Below are 24,670 nucleotides of genomic sequence, written 5' to 3'. Positions count from 1 at the left end.
CGGGGTTGGTGTTGCAGTACCTTGCTGTGTTTGTTGATGGCGCTCTGCAGGCGGCTGCTGGGAACATTATCCAGCATCTCCTGCAGGACTGCAGCGTTTCCCACTCTGGCGCAGTAATGCAGCGGAGTTTCACCCATCTACAAGTAATAACACAACAGCAGGAGCCCAAAACACACTCAAAAATGTGTTAACTTGTCAAAAAGTTATTAAAGTAATTTTGTTATACTTTCATATAGATTGGGTTCATGAATTACAAATACATTCAATTTTATAATAATATTTATTTCCACTGTGGATACTTCACATTGCATCTATGAACTCTTTGACGTTAAGGTGGACTAATGGTGGCTGAACTGTGTGCTTCATGAGTTTCATCGAGCTAAGGACGGTTGCTGAACTCACTCGCCTTATTGCATGCTGCCTCTCTCTCTCTCTCTCTCTCTCTCTCTCTCGTTATCTTCCTCTCTCTCTCTGTTTCTTTCTAGCTATCTCGCTCTCATGCTATCTTCCTACCTCTCTCTGTTTCTGACACTATTTACCTCCCTCTTTTTCTCTTTCTGTCTCACTATCTACCTCTCTTTGTCTCTCTCTCTATCTCTTTCTCTGTCTCTCTCTGTCTTTCTCTCTTTCTACCTGTCTCTTCATGAGTTTCCTCGAATGGTGTGCTAAACTCACTCTCCTTTAGCGTGCTCTCTCTCTCTCTCTCTCTCTCTCTCACTATCTCTCTCTCATGATATCTCCCTATCTTTCTCTCTTTTGCTATCTCTCTCCCTCTCATTTACCTCTCCTTTGTTATAACTCTCTTTCTGTCCCTGACTCTCTCTCCCTTCATGAGTTTTGCCACGCTAAGTAGGGTTTGCTGAACTCACTCATCTCCTGCTATCTCTCACTTTCTCTCACTTTCTCTCTCTCTCTTTCTTCATGAGTTTGTTTGCACTCAGTATTGCGTGCTCTTTCTCTCTCTCTGTCTCTCTCTCTCGCTCTCTCTTTCAGGCTATCTACCTTTCTCTCTTTTTTTCTATCTCTCTCTCGCTTTCTCTGGAATTCTCTTTTCTTGAGATTCGTTGCCACACAGTGTTACTGTGACACTATCTACCTCTCTCTCTTTCTCTCTCTCTCTCTCTCTCTCTCTCTCTCTCTCTCTCTCTTTTGAGCATATGGGTGTGGTATGAGCATCCAGTATGTCCAGTACTTGGACAGTTGGGCCACTCCTGACCTTCAGTATGTGCTTTTCAGATGAGATATGTTACAGGATTGTTAACATTATTTCATTGCGTGCTTGAATGAACTATGTGTGAAATATAATAATGATCATGTAGCTAAATAAATAAAGAACAGCCATTAGCAGCAGGATATGCCCAAGTGACTGACCTGTCTTGTAGCTGCTGTGATATCAGCGTTATACTCCATTAGCGTCCTGATAATTACGACGTCTTCTTCATCTCTGTGCACCGTCTCATTCTTCAGCTCAGCTGCTAAATGCAGGGCGGTCTCCCCACTCTGCAGAGATATCACACAGTAATATTATAATACGAGAGAAATACAGGACAGTGCAGAGTTATAATATCAGAAATTAGAAAACAGCAGATGATATGTGATGATAGAGGCATTAGAGGTATTAAGACCCATTAGCAAAAATCATTGCACATTAATTTGTTTCCAAAGTAATCGGCCAATCAGACCTGGTTCTCCTGACGGACGCAGAGCTCCGCCTCTTCTCGGCTCCTCTCGCTGCTCAGACTGTTTAAGATTGCTTCCACCATGTGAGCATGGCAGTGATGCACTGCAACATGGAGTGGAGTTTCTCCTACCTGAATACATACAGAGAAATGAATAAATAAATAATACATAGTATTAGTAGTATTTTATTAAACAGTCTCTTAGTTCAGTTAAATTTAATATCAAACATTTTATTTTTGAGCAATTTAACCTGTTACCTTAGATCTCCAGGTGAGATCGGCTCCCTCTTCTGTCAGAGCTCTCATCATCTGCAGGGCTCCATATCGCGCTGCCACATGCATCGCAGTCTCTCCATTCTGGAATCAGAGATAAAAAAAACAATTGGTACTTTTGGCAGTGTGTGGGCAGTGTGCCAAGTCCTGCTGGAAAATGAAATCCGCATCTCCATAAAAGCTGTTATCAGCAGAGGGAAGCATGAAGATGAAGTGCTGTAAGATTTTGACTTTAGACTTGATAATAAAACACAGTGGATCAACACCAGCAGATAGCAGACATGTCTCTCCAAACAAACCATCACTGATTGGTGGAAACTTCACTCTAGACCTCGAGCAGTTTGGACTGTGTGTCTCTCCACTCTTCCTCCAGACTCTGCTCCCTTGATTTACTTTAAATGAAATGTAAAATTTACTGATGATCAGTGATGGTTTGTTTGGAGAGACATGTCTGTCATCTGCTGGTGTTGATCCACTGTGTTTTATTATCAAGTCCAAAGTCAGTGCAGTTTTGTTTTTCCACAAAATCTAACAGCAATGTATGCTTTTATGGAGATGTGGATTTCATTTTCCAGCAGGACTTGGCACACTGCCCACACTGGCAAAAGAATCAACTGGTCTTATACATACTCTAATTTTTCGAGATACTGATTTTTGGGTTTTCATTGGCTGTAAGCCATAATCATAATCAAAATAAACGCTTAAAATAGATCACTCTGTGTTTAATACATCTATATTGAACAGAATTACTGAAATAAAAAATTACTTTTCAACGATATTAACATTTTTTGAGATGCACTAGTATACATTGTTTTGGCCAATCAAATCATATTTTAGAAACTGGTTAAATTCCCCTTTAGTTAGCTAATGAGTTAAATCCATTGAAAAAAGCTGGAAAGACAGTAAAATGTGTAAAAATATACAGTATGAAGTATTTAAGTGACCTCCTGCTCTGCGTTGACTTCTGCTCCACTTTTAAGCAGCATCTCAGCCACCTTCTCCCCCTCCTTCACTCTGGCTGCTACATGCAGAGGGGTCTCCAAATCCTACAGATAAAACAGATTATCACCTGAAATATGAGTGAACTGTACAGCAACCTTTTTTAATGTGAGAATGAGGCACAGCTTAACACAGTTTGTGCTGATTGTGACAAATATTTTAGTTAATTAATGATAATCAATAAGGGGTTGAACTCTATTTTAACCCTCCTATTATCTTTGGGGTCAATTTAACCCCATTTATTGTTCAAAGACTCTAAAAAAATGATTGACATTATTTTTTATTCGTTATTCGTATTTATTGTCTTTTCTTAATTTGATGAAGACAATAAGTAATGCCTGTTTTATTAAAACTGTTTTCTATGCATTAAACATAAGACATATCAATATTTTACACACATTTGTTGACATTCAGTTTTATAATCTTTTAATAAATGTCCCTTTACAATACTTATAATACTTATACAATACTAATATAACATCCTATTCATGCCAGAACGGCTGATTATTTATCAAATAAACATAAAGTAACTGGTAGAAAAAAAAACTTTGTTAATTTGTACATTTAAATGTAATTATAATCATTTTCTGGAGGTTTAAATTGCTGGGATCATATTGACCCAGAGAATAAGGGGTGTTAGTAATTTTGAGGATAGCAGGATTAATGCCTATGGGGTTGGAACAGGATGACATTAAAAAGACAGCCAAATTTCTACTGTTTAATGAAGGTTTATTATTAAAAGGCTTTTGGAAATCTTGGCACAGATTGTGTTTCTACCTTTCCCCCTCTGAGCTGCACCTGAGCTCCGAACCCCAGCAGCATCTGCACCACCTGAGGCTTGCAGTTCTGCACGGCGATGTGCAGCGCCGTCTGCCCGTCCTTGGTGGTGGCGTCGACATGCGCCCCCTTCAGGAGCAGAGCCTTCACTACGGCCGTGTGGCCTCTCTTCGCCGCTGCATGCAGACACACTGCACCTGACTGACAAAAATAAAATATTAATATTAATAAATTAAATCAAAAACCTCAATAGAATTGGAGGTTCTGTTAACAACAGACAAAATTAATCCATCAATCGATCAATCATGGCAAGCTGACGTCTATCCACATCTATATCTAATGCTATTAACCAGTGAGGAGCGTGGTTTATCTTATTTCCATTGCCACTTTTGAGGCTCCACAGTTGACTTACATGGAGATCCACCAACCACAAATATTTATTTTAGGTGCTTCTTCCTTTAGTGCCATGTTGACCCTCCTCAGCTCACAGCAGTATGTAAAGTATGTAAAAATTAGTTTTAGCTTAATTTCAACTGTTTATTTGTTATTATTACTATTATTAATAATAATTGTATTATTATTAAGTGTGTAAAAATTAGTTTTAGCTTAATTTGAACTGTTTCTTTGTTGTTTTAACCTTATCCTCTTCTGATCTTAATTTTTTATCAGTTAAACCAAGTTTTAATTATTTTTTTTGTTTTATTTAGATGTTTATCTTTTACTTACTGTTATTTTAAAGTGATTACATGTAGTTATTATTTTCTTTGTCATGTCAATCCCCTACTTGTAAATACCCTCAATGTACTTCCAAGTTAAAATAAAGGTTGATTGATTGATTGATTGATTGATTAAATGTGATCATAGCTAATGAAGCAACAGTACCTTGTTAGGCATGTGTAGAGGAACTCCTTTCTTTAAAAAAGTAAGAGCAGTCTCTGGATGACCACACTGGGAAGCAATGTGCAGTAATGTGCTCCCGTCCTAAACAGATCAGAAAGACAATAAACACTCACAATAAATATATTAGAATATATATATATATATAACATAATAACATACTGTGTAGGTATTCCTTTATACAGTGTGCTATAAAGTGCTGACCTTGGTTCTGGCCAACACATTGGACTTGAATTTCTCAGTAAGGATCTCAACCACATTAGTGTGGCCTCGTTCAGCTGTGATATGAAGTGGAGATCTATCCAACTGGAGGAAATGAATTGTGAAGCACATAATCGTTATCACTGAAAACATAAAGTACATTAATATGCCCCATCTGCAACAGTTGGGGAATTCTGGGAAAAAAAATTCATATCCAGTCTCACCTTGTCTGAGATGTTGGGATTAGCTTTGCTCTGGTAGAAAAACTTTAGCATTGCCTCATCTCCCTCCCAGGCCGCAATGTGAAGAGGGGTCTGTCCTTCAACCTAAACGAAAATAAAACAAATGCATTATGAGCCTGAATCTGATTTAAACCTATTTTAATCCCATACAGTGCAGCATGGAAGAAACACAGACCTATTATCTATAACTGGCAGAGTTTTTATAACCAAACAGATCCTATTTTCTCCTCTTTAACTCAAAATCTTTCAATAAACAGTGATAATGGAACTGTGATATAACTGTGCTATAACATGTAATATTGGAACTGCAGGGTGCCAATATTACATGTTTTAGCACTCCCTCTCACGTATTATTTCTTGAATAAAGCTTTTACACACTGCTGCAGCTCAAGTTTATAAGAACGGCAGATTCCCTGCAATGAAAAGGTGTTCATGGTCCCTTGTGGAAAGTATCTAAGGAATTTTGAAACTTAATAAGAATGAGGGATAAGGTGACAAAATGTGAAAAAGTTCAAGAGGTATGAATTCGGTACTTTTGCAAGCCACTGTATGTGTGAGTGTGAGTGCTGCTCCCCCACGTTTTGGAAATCCATGCTTGCGCCGAGTTCCACCAGCACTTTGGCCATTTCAACATCCTTCTTCCGGCAACAGATATGAAGAGCTGTGTCTCCATGTCCCTGTAAGCAGAGAATAATTAGACTCCAATAATCCGCATCTATTGTAGGCAGGGTGTCTTATATAGCAAAAGGGAAAGAATGGGTAGATCAGTTAGATGCTTATTTAGCACATAATGCTTATTTGTTTATTTATTAGGGCATCAAACATTAACTGATGTAATTGACAATGTCGAATGGTCCGAATTAGTTGATAAATTCATTAACTTGGAGCGTTTCTCTCTTTGTTTGGTTTGTTTTTTACACAGGCATAATAAAATTTCCACCAATCAGTGAGGGTTTGGAGAGACATGTCTGCTATCTGCTGGTGTTGATCCACTGTGTTTTATTATCAAGATATAAAGAAAATATTACAGCACTTCATCTTTATGCTTCCCTCTGCTGAAAACAACTTTTATGGCGATGTGGATTTCATTTTCCAGCAGGACTTGGCACACTGCCCACACACTGCTAAAAGTACCAACTGGTTTTATTATACAATATTACATTTTCTGAGACACTTATTTTTGGGTTTTTATTGGCTGTAAGTCATAATCATTATTAATAAAAAATAAAGGCTAAAAATAGATCACACTGTATTTAATACATATATATGATATATGAGTTTCACATTTTGAGACTATATTGAGATAATCATTGTCCTTCACTCCATCTGTCAGTGGTTTTAATGTTATGGCTGATCTGTGTACTCTGTGTAATAATATAAGTGTTACAAGTGTTTCCCACGCTGGGGTGGCAACTTCATCACTTAACCAATATGAAGCCATAAAATGAAAAGCATGGGCGATGTTACTCTTTAAAACACCACACACCAATCCCACAGTTCAGCGGTCTGGTGAACGGAGTAGCTTCCCGTCTGAGAGCAGTAACCAAGCTTCAGTCCATTACTCATATTATACCGAGCTTTAGTCCATTACTCCACTGACGTAAAACCATAATTAAAACCTGTTTACTAACGATGTCAGCCGGAGCGCTGCAGTGTGAACGAATGTGCTGCAGAACACAGTTTTAAACACAGGATTTCCACACCAGAGCTGATATCTACAAACTAGGACCCTTGATTGGATTCATAAGTTTGACATCAGCATAAGCCCCATAAACCGTATAGCTTGGAAAATCAATAAAAGACGATATTAAAAACATCTATTGTATCTCCACTGGAGCTTTCCACTGCTCAAAGTGTGTAACACCCTATGAACAATGACTCACACCCTTTAATTTTAATCCACAGACATATCTAAGTGGAAAAGACAGAATAATCGGTGCATATCGTTGGGTGTGAGGCAGTCTGTAACACCCAGCAGGTCTTACTGTTCTCTGAGTCTGGAGTTGGGGCTCTGTTTGGCCAGAAAGAAGCTCCTTAATGATTCCAACATTTCCCGCTTCAACCGCCAGCAACAGAGGAATGCAGCCATCCTGAGCACAGAAATAAAATAAGAAAAGAGAGGTGGACAGAACGACACGCTGTTTATTTGATATTATAGAAAAAAAAGAGTTAAAGCACTATACTTAACCAATGTTGGAATAAAAAATGCATGGTAAATTAGATAGAGAAAACTTATTTTCACTTTATTGTAAGGATTTCTGAATTAGAACTTAATTTGCTGAGTATAAAAATCTCAGGAAGTGTTTGGTATTGCACACAAGCTCACAATGGGGGGGATGAGCATTTAAATGGCCTGGGGAAATATGTGACAGGCAGTACTCAGTAATGAGAGCAAGAGAGAGAGAGAGGGAGAGGGAGAGAGGGAGAGATCGAAAGAGATAGACACAGAGATATACAAACAGAAATAGATAAAGAGAGAACAACAGAGAGAGAGATACAAACAAACAAAGAGATGGAGAGAGAGATGGAGAAAAAGAGAAAGAGAGACTGAAAGAGAGAAACAAACAGAGAGAGTAAGAAAACAGTGTAATGGTACTTTGGCTTCCCCTAGTGGTGAGTTTTAATGTTGTGGCTTGTGTCTGATCTGCAGTCTTCATCACACCACTTTTTATAATATTTTTAAAGATTCTATTCCAGAATAAATGGTGGAGATCAGATAGCAGCCGGTGTGTGCCAGTCCTTCCTTCCGTTATAAAACATCCATTAATCTGATTCTGTGGCCAATTTATACATCCGTCAAACAGAGCAAGCAGCCTGCAGACTAGGTTTGCAACGGTATGAGATTTTCACGGTATGATAACCGTCTCAGAAAATACCGCGGTATCACGGTTATCACGGTATCACCCTTAAAGAAATTACAACAAAGTTTTTTTGTTCAATTAACTATTTATTGTAGAAACCTGGAACAATTATAATTTTAATGTCTCCTTAAAAAAAAAATAAGGTGTACACCATCAGGTGAAGGAAACCAGGTTTTTGCACTACTCTTAAGGGCATTAAGAGTGTATATAATATATATAAATATGTAAATATATATAATATATATATATACACACATACACACACACGTTATACACATTACATGTACTCTAATAAGTAAAGATCCTGTATTTAAAATATTCAGTACAATTATTTAAGTTTAAATTATTTATTATCTGATAAACTGAGCCTGGGTCAGTGTCTGATCAACAACTGTTATAAACGTCCGTTTTACTGCCAAGTTGGTATATAACCAGATACTGCAGAAAGAGGGGATTTATTTCTGACATGATCCTCACAATAGAGATTTCTATTTTAAGGCTTTCACACCGAGTTTGGTTTTAACATATGAAAAACAGGCACGTCAGAATTAGAAAATGAACGCATGTAAATGAATGGCGTCTTTCACATCCAGTCCGGCCAGGACCTTTACACGGACACGTGAATCCATCGTAGCACGCACTTCACGCTTGTACCTGCGTGCCCAAATTTCGGATAACTCGGCGCTTTTGCGGGCGCTTACCGCATGGGTTGTGCACGACTACAAAGAGGTTTTATTTAGGTTCAGATTAAAATGATAAACTAAACACATACTTTGCGCTGCACAGCGGGGTGGTGTTCTCGGAGATGGGAGAATAGGTTTGACGTATGTTCACCTTTAGCTGTGACTTTATGGACACATTGATCACAAATCGGATAACCATCCTCGGGTGCGTTCGGCGGGTATCCGAAATAGTCCCACACTGCTGATTTTAGTTTAGCCTTTTTTTAGGCGGACGGAGATTTGTTTAGTCTGATGCACTTTCTGCTGTTCTCACCGCTGTGTGCTGAGAAGCTGAGGCGGAGCAGAGTTGCGCATGCGCGGGTGAGTTTGTCCGCTGGCATGCGTTTTACCGGTAATAAGCAAACACACACGGTATGATAACCGTGCATTTTAATACCATGGTATACCGTGAAACCGGTTACCGCTGCAACCCTACTGCAGACAGACATGATGATCCACTGACCACAATAACTTCCTTTAGAATTCCTTTATCGCACCCAATACTGTCATCCTGAAAGCATCACAGAAGAGCTTTTATCTCATCCTTTTTATCTTACATGGTCACTGGCTCCAGGACGGCGGGATGGTGGGACAGCATGACTACATCCTCACACACTTGTCCTTAAACTAACTTGCTTTCTAATGTGTTTCTAATACTGTTACATTAAAAGAGGACTTAATTTTTATGTAGCTTTATCTACTGTTAAGGAATCTATATAATTCAGAACTTACCACTTGCTAAAATGTCACTTTTTAAATAAAATATTTGATGTAACCTTTAATTTTCAAAACATACAGCTCTGGAAAATAGCATAAAGTTACCCAAAAGCAGTGTGTAAGACTGGTGGAGGAGAACATGATGCCAAGATGCATTAAAAACTGTGATTAAAAACCACCCAGGGTTAATCCAACGAATATTGATTGTTTCTGAACTCTTAAAACTTTATGAATATGAAGTTGCTTTATTTGCATTATTTGAGATCTGCATCTTTTTTTGTTATTTCAGCCATTTCACTTTTTCTGCAAATAAATGCTCTAAATGAGAATATTTTTATTTGGAATTTGGGAGAAATGTTGTCTGTAGTTAATAGAATAAAACAACAATGTTCATTTTACTCATTTAAACACATACCTATAAATAGCAAAATCAGAGACATTCTTATTTTTTTCTAGATCTGTATGTTGACCATAAATGAGAAATAAATTGGTTGATCACATCTATTTTTTCACACTTTTTGAAAACTCTTTCTATACATATTGATCCACATGCTTACAAAGAGAATAATTCCAATAACATTAGGGTCTTAAATCGATCCTCGAAAAATCAGGCCTGTTTTTTTTTCCTCCACTGAGAATAACCAAATATTCTCTGGATAAGCAAACCTCCTAGTGAAATACAGAAGTGTTTAAAGAGACACATTTCCCTCCCACAATTAAAACTTAATTTGTGAACATAAAAAACCACATGCTGTTGATTTTATCCAGCAGAGAGTCTTAGTGGGAATAAGGGAGGGTAGTGGTTCAGAACGTTCAGTGCTGTATAGTGTTGTAAATAGAGTGTAGTGTATGGTGCTGTATAGTGTTGTAAATAGAGTGTAGTGTATGGTGATGTATAGTGTTGTAAATAGAGTGTAGTGTATAGTGCTGTATAGTGTTGTAAATAGAGTGTAGTGTATAGTGCTGTATAGTGTTGTAAATAGAGTGTAGTGTATAGTGCTGTATAGTGTTGTAAATAGAGTGTAGTGTATAGTGCTGTATAGTGTTGTAAATAGAGTGTAGTGTATAGTGCTGTATAGTGTTGTAAATAGAGTGTAGTGTATGGTGATGTATAGTGTTGTAAATAGAGTGTAGTGTATAGTGCTGTATAGTGTTGTAAATAGAGTGTAGTGTATAGTGCTGTATAGTGTTGTAAATAGAGTGTAGTGTATAGTGCTGTATAGTGTTGTAAATAGAGTGTAGTGTATGGTGATGTATAGTGACTGAGGGCTTTACCTTGTCTGCTGTGAGTCGAGCCTCTTTGTTGGAGAGTTTGAGCAGAGTTTGCACAACAGCGGGTGAGCCGGCAGGACGGGAAGCGGCGTAATGCAGGGGCAGCTGAGCCTTGGGCTGGACAAAAAACATTAAAAACTGATATTAGTCATATTTTGAGCCTATTTTGTCTGCACATTAATTTATGTAAACTAAAACAAACAGATTTATCCTAAGACTAAGTGCATGTTATTTCATTAGTATGCAGGATTCTTGCACTATTTTAAAGGTCAATTTGAATGCTTTTTAAGAACTTTTTAAGACCTCAATAAATATAATTTAAGACCCAAAAATGTAGTCATAATTTCTTTAGCTAGCAATTAAAGTTAGTATGTTAGCTAGCTTGGCGATAATGTTAGCTAGCCACTAAAGTTAGTGTGTTAGCTAGCCAATAAAGTTAGTATGTTAGCTAGCTTGTCATTAATGTTAGCTAGCCACTAAAGTTAGTAAGTTAGCTAGCTTGCCATTAATGTTAGCTAGCCACTAAAGTTAGTAAGTTAGCTAGCTTGCCATTAATGTTAGCTAGCCACTAAAGTTAGTAAGTTAGCTAGCTTGCCATTAATGTTAGCTAGCCACTAAAGTTAGTAAGTTAGCTAGCTTGCCATTAATGTTAGCTAGCCACTAAAGTTAGTATGTTAGCTAGCTTGCTATTAATGTTAGCTAGCCACTAAAGTTAGTATGTTAGCTAGCTTGCTATTAATGTTAGCCAGCCACTAAAGTAGTATGTTAGCTAGCTTGCTATTAATGTTAGCTAGCCACTAAAGTTAGTAAGTTAGCTAACTTGCCATTAATGTTAGCTAGCCACTAAAGTTAGTATGTTAGCTAGCTTGCTATTAATGTTAGCAAGCCACTAAAGTAGTATGTTAGCTAGCTTGCTATTAATGTTAGCTAGCCACTAAAATTAGTATGTTAGCTAGCTTGCCCATAAAAACAAACTAGTTTGAGGACCGCAGTTGTAAATTGCAGTATAAAATTATTTGCTATTTATTATAGTCTTAGTCAAGACTTATTTTGACCTTCCAGTTTGTTAGCTAGCTTTCCACTAATGTAAGCTAGCTCTCCATTAACCTTAGTTCTGTCCCCGGTAACAATAGCTAGCTTGTAACTACTGTTAGCTAGCTCTCTGCGAACCTTAGTTCTTTCCCAGGTATTGTTAGCTAGTTCGCAGCTAATGTTAGTATGTTAGCTAGCTCGCTGCTTATGTTAGCCAGCTCTCCATTAACCTTAGTTCTCTCCCAGGAAACATTAGCTAGCTCACCTCTAATGTTAGCATGTTAGCTAGCTCGCCGCTAATGTCAATTCTCTCCTCAATAACATTAGCTAACTCACTGCTAAAGTTAGTGTGTGTTTTTCCACTGGCATTAAATGCACCGTTTGAATATTTAATACCTGCAGCAAATTTACATTTAATTTAAGACATTTTAAGACTTTTTAAGGATCCGTGGGAACCCTGGTATGTGTTATCTACAGCAGTGTTTCTCAACCAGGGTGCCGCGGCACCCTGGGGTGTCGTCTGGCTTCATCGGGGGTGCCGTCAAAATATTGCGCCTCACGTGCATATTTCCTTCCCAGAGTCAGCTCGTGTCGGGGTGTGTCCCAATTCACAGGCAGCATACTCTGAAGGATGCGACCCACAGAGGCGGTGTATTACTGCGCAGCTGTGACGCAATCTGTCTTCGAATACAGCCTCTGAAGGATGCAGCCCCTAAATTGGGACACACTGTAAAGTTTTTGTCCCCCCACGCGATGCACGCGCTATTTTATTTCATATTCCGCCAGCAACACCCCTCGTTCTCACCTGAAGTACTGCGCCAGCACCCCCCCCCCCCCCCCCCCGTCCGTAAACTGGGGTGCCTTGACATCTCGCATATATTTAAAGGGTGCCGTGATAGAAAAAAGGTTGAGAAACGCTGATCTACAGCACCCTTGTTTCTTGTAAAGAATAGGATTTGCTTCTCACACAGTCTAGTCTGATCTAGTGGACATTTGGCGCCACTTTTCCCGCCACTCGATTTGCATGCAGACCCTGTTTACTGACCCATAGTAACCGACTCATTACCCCCCACGCTCCTCCCTCTCTTTTCTCTCAATCTCTCTCTCTCTTTTATTATTTCTGTGTCTTTCTCTGAGCTTTAACTCTTCCTGGACTCCAAGGCTGTCTCATAACATAAGTTCTACATGATCGTTTTCAGAGGGATAAAATTTCCCTTTCCCGCTGTAACATGATGGATATGGACACTAGGAATGATTGTAAGCAGGAGCCCTTCATGTTCATGCAGAATGAAAACCAATCCCAGAGGTTGGTGCTTGGAGGTTGTATTTTTTTATCTGCCAAAACCTACTGTAGATATCTAATAACAGGTTCAGTTACAGTCACAGAGTGTTTTACTGTAAAAGAAAAGCCAAAAACAAAAAGCCACTGGAATTCACTGGAAGCCTAACTAAGAGTGAAGAGAGGCTTCTGGTAGTGAAATGACACAAAGAAAGGTGGACACAAAGGAAAAATGCAGAAAATTAATGTATTTTCCACACTGTAACATTTAATATATTTAAAGGTTTCTCATATGACTGCATTTTAAAAATAGTCCAATATGACAACCCCATGGAGGACAGAAGCAGTGGGTCAGACACACCCATGCAGAAAAAAGCTAGCCTATATGTTCTTGTTGTTTTAGTCTTTTTTCACACCCATTGTTTTGACAAACAAAGAAAAATGCTGGCACACTAAAATGTGTCACAACAAACCACATGAGAACGTTCTCTCTGCTTATTGGTCAGATCTTGCAGTCTGGGGCAGGAGCAAGAAAGGGAATACAGGAAGAAGACCCTGTGTGCAAATTGGACTAGTGCTTATGAATATTTGTGCAGATAAACATGGAGCAAAACAGAAGATATTGTTGTTTCTGTTTATTGTTATATTTTGATGTAAAAGTTGTTTTTTTTTTGGCATATCAGTGTGTGTGTGTGTGGGTGTGTGTGTGGGTAACATGTAGGGGTGTAGGTACATGCCTTGCCTAGATAGCAATGAACATCTGACTGTTGACTGTTGTCAGGGTTTTAATCAGTCAGTGGTCCACCTGTGTTTTCTAATGACAAAATAGCAATACACCAGAAATGCCCACACCAGAGTGCACAATGGCTTTTTGTGCTGTAGAACTGCCTTGTTGTTTTTTTATGGAATAAATAATCCAGTGTGCCAAAAGTGAGCACAAAAATGTTCACATTTGGATCATGCATATTCATGTTTAATGCATTATTAATGCATTATTTTAAATTTTACTTTACAATGTCTTAACAAATGTTGAGAATATTACAAAAACAAGCGAATGGAGAGGGGAGGACAGACAGAAAGAAGAGAAAGCGAGAGGAACAGTGTGTGCTTAGGAAAGAAAATAAAAATGACAAATGTTAGAGGCAGAGCTTACCCCTCCAGGGGCGTTGGGATCTACTTTTCTTGCCAGGAGTTTAACGAGGTCGTCTTTGGAGTGGGCAGCAGCGATGTGTAGAGCAGTCCTGCCATCCTGTGCAGCACAGAGAACACAGAACTCTTTTTAATAAAAATTAATTTTTTTATCATTTTTATCCTATTTTTCTCATAGATTTCCACGGCCAATTACCCAACCCACTCATTTAGGACAGTCCCTATCACTAGTGACGCTCCAACACACCAGGAGGGTTAAGAAGACGAGCACACATCTACTCCGACACATGTGAAGTCAGACTCCGCCTCTTTTTGAACTGCTGCTGATGTGTAGCATTGCCGAGTAGCATCACAGCACAGCGCTAAGGCTCGGAGGAAAGCGCAACAACTCAGTTCCGATACAACAGCTCACAGATGCAGCCTTGTGCTGACAACGATACTCTGGACGATATGACTGAATTAAACACTGAATAAAAAAAAACATACATAGTACACTACTGCGACAAAATGAAAACTACATTTTATTACTGCATACGATATGATATGATACGGCACACCCCTAATAACTGAGGTATTAAAAAATACAAGAATTTTATCAGATTTGTAACAGTCATGATACTAATAATACTAATAATGCATTTCAAATATCTCCTACTAAATCCTAAATTAAAGTAAAATAAATGATACTGGACAGACCTGAGATAATCTGTCTCTAGTAGATACTGTATATAATGGGAAATGAGAACAGTGTGAATTTTTCTTTTGCAAAAAAACAGCAAAAAAGTAGTACCCTGATGTGATAATTAGGGGTGGGTGATATAGCATGATATTTCAGGGTATATTATCGTTCATCATATTCAAAAATGTTGGCAATATTTGTGTATAATATGATATGGCAATAGACACTTATGCAGTGTCTTATTTACAGCTCAATGCGCTTGGAGGAGAACACTAACCTCTAATTCTGGTGCCCATAAAATGGAGAATAGAGGAAGACCCATGTGAACAATAGTGCACAGTGAACGATAGTGAACAGTCATATTAGACAGTATATGGAATTCGCAGGCATGGCCAGACGTGGCATCCCGATTCTCACATGCATATGTCTGGACTGGGAACAGGGCGGATGGCCATGCTTTCACAGTAAAAGAATCGACTCTGTTTTTCTCATTTCATCAACCTCTGCATGCCAGGGTTCCTTGGTAGTCACAGGCATGGCCAGACATGGCATTCTTAGTCTTGAGACCAGGAAAAAGTAAGATTTATCCTCCTTAGATAGAGATTAATTAATCTGGATTAATCTGTTGTAGTGTGTGTTTTCTGTGCTCTGAGAAGAATGAAACACTATAAAATATCCTCTCATTAACAATGTATTAAACAGTATATATATATATATATATAATCAAGAGGAAGATGGGTGATCTCAAACCAAGCTGAATTGCTTGATTTTTTTGCACCAAGAGTGGCATACAGTTATCCAAAAGCAGTGTGTAAGACTGGTGGAGGAGAACATGATGCAAAGATGCATGAAAACTGTGACTAAAACCAGAGATATACCACCAAATATTGATTTCTGAACTTTTAAAACTTTATAAATATGAACTTGTTTTTTTGCATTATTTGAGGTCTGAAAGCTCTGCATTTTTTTTTGTTATTTCAGCCATTTCTCATTTTCTGCAAATAAATGCTCTAAATGACAATATTTTATTTGGAATTTGGCAGAAATGTTGTCTGTAGTTTATAGAATAAAACAGCAATGTTCATTTTACTCAAACCTATAAATATAAAAATCAGAGAAACTGATTCAGACACTGTATTTTGAATAAAAAAAAATACTTTTTGTATTCTTTACCTAATTCAAAATACCTTTTCACAGGGGAAGGCAAGGAAAGGCAGAGCCTCGATGTAGATTTTGTAGATTTTCTTTATAATGTCTGGTTTTTATTAAAGTCTGCCTCCCTCTGATCATTTCCTCTGCAGAACTCCATTATTATACAGTATAAATGGTATATTCACTTCCTTATATAACTTCACAGTGAGGTGAACCACAGAAAATAAAACACCCAAATATCTTTTAGCAATGTGAGCTCGCAGAACTCCTGTCAGAAAGTCTAGATAAATAGGTGCTATGGATCAACTGCTGGACTGTATTGCAATTTGAGACATTTATGAAGGGTTAGCAGAGCCGGAGCCTCGGCATGAGAGCATTCCAGCAGGGCTACACTGCCAGAACCAGTGATGGTGAACGTGGTTTGGGCTGGAGGGTTGGAGCTGATGCCAACCGCAGGCCACCTACAACATCACACACAGCTAAATGTACCATTTGTTAAGTTTTGGGAGTTTCCCTCATCCATCCATCGTCTGTAGGACTGTCCCAGTAAAAACACAGCTTGGGCCTTTCATTTTAACCTGTCCTATTAAACTATTAAGCTTTTACACCCTTTATAGTCTTTTTGAGTCTTTTTGATTCTTTTTTTAATGCGTTGCATGAATCTAAATAGGATTTTCCATTAATTTTGAAGTGATAATGTCAAATCTTTCAACTTCAACTCTGTCAGATAACAAACGGCATGCATTATGTGTGTAGAAAAAGACTACACCAAATTTGCTATTGTTTAAAAATTCCATCTCTCTAGTGCGTGGTCCAGAGGTCGAAGCCCTGTGAGAGCACAATTAGCCTTGCTCTGTCTGGGTGGGTAGATGGTGTGAGCTGATGTATCGGAACTGAGTTGCTGCGCTTTCCCCCGAGGGCACTATTGTCATTTAGAGCATTTATTTGCAGAAAATGAGCAATAGCTGAAATAACAAAAATCTATATTTATTAATCAGAAATCAGTATTTGGTGGAATAACCCTGGTTGGTTTTTAATCACAGTTTTTTTTCATGCATCTTGCCATCATGTTCTCCTCCACCAGTCTTACACACTGCTTTTGGATAACTTTATGCTGCTTTACTCCTGGTGTAAAAATTCAAGCAGTTCAGTTGGGTGGTTTGATGGTTTGTGATCATCCATCTTCCTCTTGATTATATTCCAGAGGTTTTCAATTTGGTAAAATCAAAGAAACTCATCATTCTTAAGTGGTCTCTTTTTTCAGTGCTGAAAATACAGCTGACTAGCGGGTTGAATGGGTGGGACCATCAGCCTATAAAATTAGACAATAAAAAAAAACATGGCATTTTTTATTGTATATTTTGTTAAAAAATTACAAAATAAAAACATTAATTCATGACTCAAAATTATATTAAAGTGAGCCGAGTAAGGTTGGTATATTTTATTGTTCTTTATGTCTTTGTTTTGCTACTTTTTTATACTTTTTTACTTTTTTATTTTTGAAAAATCTGTTTTGGAGCCCATTCAAACTCCAAGACAAGTGAGCAGCATTTCCAACATTTTTTGCGGTAAAACAGGGATCACTGCTCTTCTCACATTGCATGCAAAAAGTAAGTGTGAAGTCTAGTCAAGGACTAAATATGGCTAAAATCACACAGCATATGCCTGGCTTTAGTGCTGTTTGAGATGATATAGCAGCTCAGTTGCTCCAAACAGAACTGTTTTAGACACCCAAGCAGAATGGGCTGAAACCTTAGTTTCCACCAACAATGATTTGAGCTATTACACGAGTAATGTACTGTAAAATCTCCTGCCAGTGTGGAACACTGGATCCAGTAATTGCAGAGAGGTGGGATCCAGTAAAAACACTCTGTGTTGTGCAGGGGTTCACTATCCAATTACACACAAGTCAGGTCTAGTCATGGTCAGAGGTTCTATACTGCATGATGTTCAGCATAACTGTTGCCAAGTATAGCACTGCTTTCAGTATGAACTGCAAGGATTTTCTCCCTATGATAACTGGTTTTAATGTGGTTTTAATGTGCGACATTTACTGACTTATGGTAGCAATGTGTTAGGTAGCAATGTGTCCCATGACTTTTGGCATGACCCACAGAAGGTAAAAAGAGATGACCAGGCCTTCTTCTTATTGTTCTCTATTCAAATGGTCAATTTTAGCCAGAAGCTGCTGTTCACAATCATTACCACACCCTGCTCTGTCCACTGTGGGTGGTAATTCCAGGTGACAATGTGATACCACCTTGCAACTTCCAATTTGTACCAGGTGTGGGTGTTTTCATGCTGTCCCCTACTGTAACAACTCATGCACAATTTCCATACTCCTGCCTACTGCAGACGTTTGACATTTCATTGTAATTTTATCTAAATGCAGACTGTTAGTGTTAATAACAATGTACCAGCAGGTGTTATTAGCTAAAATTTGGAAAAAGGCTAAAAAATGGGAGGAGGAGTTTGGGGGAGGAGGAGAGCACTGGGTGATGTATGGGTTTAGGGGTGGGGCAGCAAAGAGAACTTACTGAGCCGAGGAGTGTGCCTCTGATAGCGGCACAGGGGGCGGTACTACTGATTGACTGATTTGTACCAAAGCACACGGACACATCTTCCATGCTTATAGCACATTTGAACCTGCAGAGGTGGAATTTTAAGCAAGACTTCAATCGAACACATTTCAGCTATTGATTAAAGCATGGTTTAGGGTTTAGTGCCTCTTTAACCCTTCCTTTTCTCTCACTTTTTAAACCTGGCTGGTTTTACACACCCTTACACCAAAAATACCAGAGATTCAACTAGTCTAGTCTATGTTTGTCCAGCCCTCAACCGTTACCAAATGAAGAAAAGTGTTCTTCTACTGTTGAAGCCCGACTGCCTCATGATTCTACCTTTTTGTTCATTTGGAGATGTGGTTAATCTTAATTACTGTAGTCTGGATATTATTTATTGAACATACTTATGATGTTTGCATTTACATTTATGATATTTAGCTGATGCTCTTATCCAGACCCAAGGACTCTTATTGGAGTAGCACAGCACTCAATCACCCAGACCTGGAATTGAACCCTAGCCTCCCACATAGTAGCACCACACCAACCACTATGTGTTTCTGTGTTATACTTTGCACCGCTAATACTGCTAAAATCACGTAGATAAGTACATGCATGCGTGTTCCTAATAAAGTATTCAGTTGGCTGGAGTAAATTTCAATGCTTTATTGTTTATTGTAAATAAAGTAAAATGCCAAATCGCAACTAGGATGATGGAGCACCATGGAATACCTATGGGATGAGCTGGACTGGTGTTTGTCATTGTGCTTTTAATGGGAGTACATTTCCAAAAGTGCTTGCTGGAAACACTATGATTCATAGTTATCGTTGTCTGAGTAGCAAAAATTCCTTTAATTGTTCCCCGATGTCCCTTCTGGAGTCGCAGTTTCCACAAAGGACCTCTGATAACCACCATTAGCTGTCCATTAGTCAGTCTCCAATGTCTGAAAATGCTTCTTAATGGCTATTGAATAAAATGCATCCAACTGCCCCCTCTTCTACCAAATGTCCTCATATTAAACGTTCTAATTATGAAACAGAGGTTAATGATGGCCATGCATCAGTATGGTTGCTGGATTGTAGTCTAAATTTGTGAGGAACACAAACTTAAATCAATTCCAACATAGCGTCTGTTTCGTCTGTTTGAAACCACTCCGCCAGACCCTCCAGTTCGTTCTCATAAAGCTCTCAGAGCTCTTTGCATTCATCCAGAAAAGCCGTTCCACTTTGAAAACTTTCATAGACATCCCGCAGATTTCGTAACCCCTGTACTTTCCTAATCACAAGGAAAAGACTTTTATATCCTCTAAAAGAGTGATGCATGCTTGCAAACCCCATTTTATTACAGTCAATGCTCCACATATGCTTCCTCTTCATAGACAACCGAAGGCTCCAAAGACTGGAGTGAACATTAAAAATGTGGTCTAATATCAATTATACCACAGTTAAGTCCAATCCTGCAGTGTGATTGGCTGAGAAGCGTTTTATGAGTGACATTATCAGCTCTACATGTATTTAGCCACCACATACAGGAAACTTAGCAACGAAGCAGCGCTTACAAACCAAATACAAACCAAATGCAATGTCATTAAACACTGGGCGCTAGATCCCATCGGCATAGTGCAGAAACGCCTAGTGATTAAAAAATACATACTATTAGACACATTATTAGCCACCAATATCAGGTTAAGAGTTGTTATTATTAAAATAAAAGCTTAAAAAAATTATATATTTTCCAGTTAAAATAGGTTATTTTAAGCTGAATGTAAGGTGCACTGTCATAATTCCGCAGGTCTTGCCACTAGGGGTGGGGTGGGGGGGGGGTGTGTGGGGGGGTGTAGGCCTTGTGCCTAAGACCACATCAGAGCAGTGCCAATATTACACGTTATAGCATGAACCACGAGTGTGTTATTGCTTAAATAGAATACAAATAGCAAGGGTTAATGTGGCCGATTGCAAGTTTTCTCCTCTTTTCTCATCTTCTCTGAAGAGCCGCAACATGGGAGCCTCAAAACACAACTCTCAAATGACCTGAAAACAGATTTGCTATACTTTGGGTGTTTTTTTGATGGTTTTCAGGCTTTAAATTCAGGTTAAGCTTGTTGGTGTTTAACACAAAGGAGGATGATGCATCCCTGTGAGGTTGCCCTGTAAAGGTCAGCAGTAAAACCTGCCACTCTCGTAAAGTCTCCCACCACTCTTAGCAAATGACCTTTTCCCAGACTGCCACCAGCCCCCCCTTTCTGCTCAACCACCCATTAACACCCTGCCCACTGCCTGCTCCTCAAAAAAGCTGTTTACGCCACTCCTTTAACACCCAGAGAATGATAACGAGTGCTAACTTACTCTTAAACCTACGATTCTAGTCTATGTTTGCCTGGTTAAATGATTCTCTTTCGAGTACTTTATACAAAAAGTTGATGTATAGGTCAAAAATGCACTAGAATGTCTTTATTGTATCAGAAGGTGCCAGAGGTGGGCCATGCGACATAACAACATCCCAAAGCATTCCTTGATATTAGCCTGCCTATTAATCCTGTTGAGATGCTCTGTGGTGAAACAGGTTGCTCAGGTTGAGAACCCTCTTAAAACATCACACAGCTGAAAGAAATCTGCATGGAGGAGTTGTCTTAGTTTTGTCACATGATGATATGTATATAACCTGGTTATAACCTGGTGCAGGGTGTGTCATATTTATCTCATCTATTAGCAATGCGCAAACTGTACAATCCAATTCACACCACACTTTCCTACACAGAACACAGTATTTAAAATCTTAAATATATTTATTTTTCCGAATGTCATGCTATATAACCTATAAAAAAGTACATTACAAACAGAAACTCAACCTAGCACCAGCAACGCTTACTATCAGAGGCTATCAGAGGCAATCTGCTTTCACTTCTGTCCCGCCCCTAAACCCATACATCACCCAGTGCCCCCCCAAACTGCTCCTCCCATTTTTTTTTAGCATTTTTTTTTATTTAAGGGGTTTAAGTTACCCTTTAAGGAGGGACCTTTTGAGATAGGGGTTCTCAACTGGTCTCATCCCGAGATCCATATTTTCTTATAGTCATTAAGTCACGACCCACTTTTATAAAATACAAACCAAACAACTTTTTTTTCTTTTTTGAAAAATAGCTTTAAAAACCCATTTAAACATAAATATGCAGTTAAAGTGAATTTAAGAGCATTTTTAAAGAAAATCTGAAAGAACATGACAACTACATGTATAAAAGTTACTACAGTAAAATAAAAATAAAAAACACAAAAAAGGCCACAAAATAAGATATTTCACTTTTCTGCACTTTTTCAACTCTCTTTCTCTGTCTCTTTTTTCCTCACAATATAAAAGGCGAATATAAAATCAGAATTTTACATTTTTTTTTAATTTATGTATTTTTTACAAGCTGTCCGCGACCTGCACACCCACTTTTGGGTCCCGATCCACCAGTTAAGAATCTCTGCTTGAGAGAATATCTCCAGTATGCGTTACTAAAGAGAGATGGAATCTCTGCACCACAAAAAATATATATATATAATCAGTGATAAATGATCACCTAGAAAGTACATTGGAATAGAGTATAATGACAATATGTGCATTGGCAACACTGCTGTGTGTACAGGGGCACTGGATTAAATACTGGGCATTTACTCCTTCACAAATCTGCTCCAACATCAATTTCCCTCCACTAGCTGTTTACCTACTTTCACTTTATCACTTAATTATATATATATATATATATATATATATATATATATATATATATATATATATATTTAATTATTTATAGATATAAAGCCAGTTTTACCTTTGCTTTTTCAGCTGGACTGACCCCGAGCTCCAGCAGTCTCTCCACTATGGAAAGACGGTTCTCTCGGACCGCGATCATCATAAGACTCAAGCCTGACTCCTGTAAAAAAATACAAAAATACCAAAACTTCAGCACTTTGAGTAGAACTTTACTTCATGGAACTTCTGTAAGTAAGTTCAAAACTACACTTATTCAAAGATATACTTTGGATATATTTTTGGAGACATTATTCTGTTGCTGTCATGCAAAAATGATGCAAAAAAATGTGGGTTTGAAACTATTCCTAACATTTTTATCATTGTAAAGAGTAACAATGCAGCACATGAACTATGTATCAGAGTGAAAGTATTAAACATATCCAAAATATATAGCGAATACAGGAGAAAAATTAATACTCTAGTAGATACACATACAGCATTACTTTAGTACTTAGTAATTAGTTACAGTAGAAAAGTAAGAATAATACTCCAGTAGATACAGATACAGTATTTTAGTAGTTAAGTAATTATAGCAGTGAAGTAAAAATAATATTACTTAAGTAGTCACAGTAGTGAAGCAATTAATAATACTCCAGTAGATACAGATAGAGCATTACTTGAGTAGTACTAGTACTTACTAGTACTTGAGTAGTTACAGTAGTGTAGTAAAATATTAATACTCCAGTAGATACAGATAAAGTATTTTAGTAGTTAAGTAGTTATAGCAGTGAAGCAGAACTAATTGTACTTGAGCAGTTACAGTAGTGTAGTAAAAATATTAATACTCCAGTAGATACAGATAAAGTATTTTAGTGGTTAAGTAGTTACAGTAGTGAAGTAAAAATAATACTCTAGTAGATACAGATACAGCACTACTTTTGTACTTAAATAGTTACAGTAGTAAATAAAAAAATAATACTCCAGTAGATACAGATAAAGTATTTTAGTAGTTAAGTAGTTACAGTAGTGAAGTAAAAATAATAGTACTTTAGTAGTAACAGTAGTGCATTACTTTAGTACTTGATTAGTTACAGTAGTATATTAAAAAATATTAATACTCCAGTAGATACAGATACAGCATTATTTTAGTACTTGAGTAGTTACAGTAGTGTAGTAATAATAATACTCCAGTAGATACAGATACAGCATTACTTTAGTACTTAAGTAGTTACAGTAGTGTAGTAATAATAATACTCCAGTAGAGTATAGTAAATGAACTCACCTCATCAGTCTGGCAGATCTCTGGATCCCCCTTCTCTAAGGATTTGAGGTTTTGCTCTAAAGCGACCCATTCTCCTCTCAGGCAGAGCTGCAGGAGCCTCTGTGAGGACCCCGGACTGATACCAGAACTTTCTGACATGTTCTCTCAGATCATAATCCACAGAAGCAGCTCTGTCTGATTTAATCACTCTGATATTAAATCTTTTAAATCTGATCCTGATCTGTAATTTCTCATCCAGAGATCAGAGTCTCAGTCCGGCTGTACCTGAGCAGGTGTGTGCAGTGGAGCTTCTGCTCTCAGCAGGAGGTGAGACACATTCCACTGAGCTGCATCTGCTGACCGTCTGTCTGTCCGTCGCTCTGTCTGTCTGTCTGTCCGTCTGAAAGCGCAGCTGCCTCTCTGACTCCGCCCTAAAGCGGATCCGGGTACCGTGGAAACCGCTCATCTGACTCAGCCCCAAACACTGAGCCTCAAAACTGACCAAAAACCAACACACCGCTCACACTCACCCACATATATAATACATAAAAAAGTGTAAAAAACAAAAAACAAACAAACAAAAAAAAAAACCAAGAAGATGTTAAATTTTCTTCATAAAAAAGATCATTTTTTTATTTCACTCTTATACACTTAAACATATATACATATATTTTTTAGTAATAATAATAATAAAAAAATATTGTAACTATTTATATTTGGACTATTTAAAATTTTGACTATTTTTAATTTTGACGAATATAGATTTTGACTCCTTTTTTATTTAGACTAATTTAGATTTTGACCCATTTTGTTAATTTGGACTAATTTAAACTTCTATTTATTTTATTTTGACTAATTTAGATTTAAACAATTTTTTATTTGGCGTTAATTATTATTATTTTTTATTAATTTAGTTATTGACTATTGTATTTATTTAGACTAATTTAGATTTTGAATATATGTTTTTATTTTTAATAATTTAGAATTTATTTGGACTTATTTAGATGATGAGTATTTATTTTATTTTGACTAATACAATTTTTTACATTTGTTCTATATGTGCAATATCTGTCTATCTGTCTGTCTATCTGTCTTTCTGTCGGTCTGTCTGTGCCTGTCTCTGTCTCCATCTAGTGGCTGAAGTCTCTCAATGCTTCTGATATGCGGTTCAGTTCAGCCTGTCG

The 24,670-nt window shown here is 37.8% G+C and overlaps 1 protein-coding gene across 1 annotated transcript in view; it reads right to left on the bottom strand.

Annotated features, from left to right (window-relative positions):
• The window catches only part of trpn1 (transient receptor potential cation channel, subfamily N, member 1), a 39,851-nt gene extending 15,839 nt beyond the window's left edge, over positions 1-24,012 (bottom strand). The window contains exons 1-15 of the mRNA XM_049475734.1: positions 23,508-24,012; positions 22,305-22,406; positions 14,105-14,200; positions 10,644-10,757; positions 7,054-7,158; positions 5,647-5,745; positions 5,051-5,152; positions 4,830-4,931; positions 4,611-4,709; positions 3,729-3,929; positions 2,897-2,998; positions 1,938-2,036; positions 1,683-1,811; positions 1,372-1,500; positions 21-137 (exon numbers count right to left, since the gene is read on the bottom strand). Coding sequence (XP_049331691.1) covers positions 21-137; positions 1,372-1,500; positions 1,683-1,811; positions 1,938-2,036; positions 2,897-2,998; positions 3,729-3,929; positions 4,611-4,709; positions 4,830-4,931; positions 5,051-5,152; positions 5,647-5,745; positions 7,054-7,158; positions 10,644-10,757; positions 14,105-14,200; positions 22,305-22,406; positions 23,508-23,645 — 1,734 coding nt within the window. The 5' untranslated portion in view covers positions 23,646-24,012. The remainder of the gene's footprint in view (positions 1-20; positions 138-1,371; positions 1,501-1,682; positions 1,812-1,937; positions 2,037-2,896; positions 2,999-3,728; positions 3,930-4,610; positions 4,710-4,829; positions 4,932-5,050; positions 5,153-5,646; positions 5,746-7,053; positions 7,159-10,643; positions 10,758-14,104; positions 14,201-22,304; positions 22,407-23,507) is intronic.
• Between the last annotated feature and the right edge of the window lie 658 nt (positions 24,013-24,670).

The sequence above is a fragment of the Astyanax mexicanus genome, chromosome 3, assembly GCF_023375975.1.
Source record: "Astyanax mexicanus isolate ESR-SI-001 chromosome 3, AstMex3_surface, whole genome shotgun sequence".
Lineage (NCBI taxonomy): Eukaryota > Metazoa > Chordata > Actinopteri > Characiformes > Acestrorhamphidae > Astyanax > Astyanax mexicanus.
This window is presented reverse-complemented; position numbering and strand designations above follow the sequence as displayed.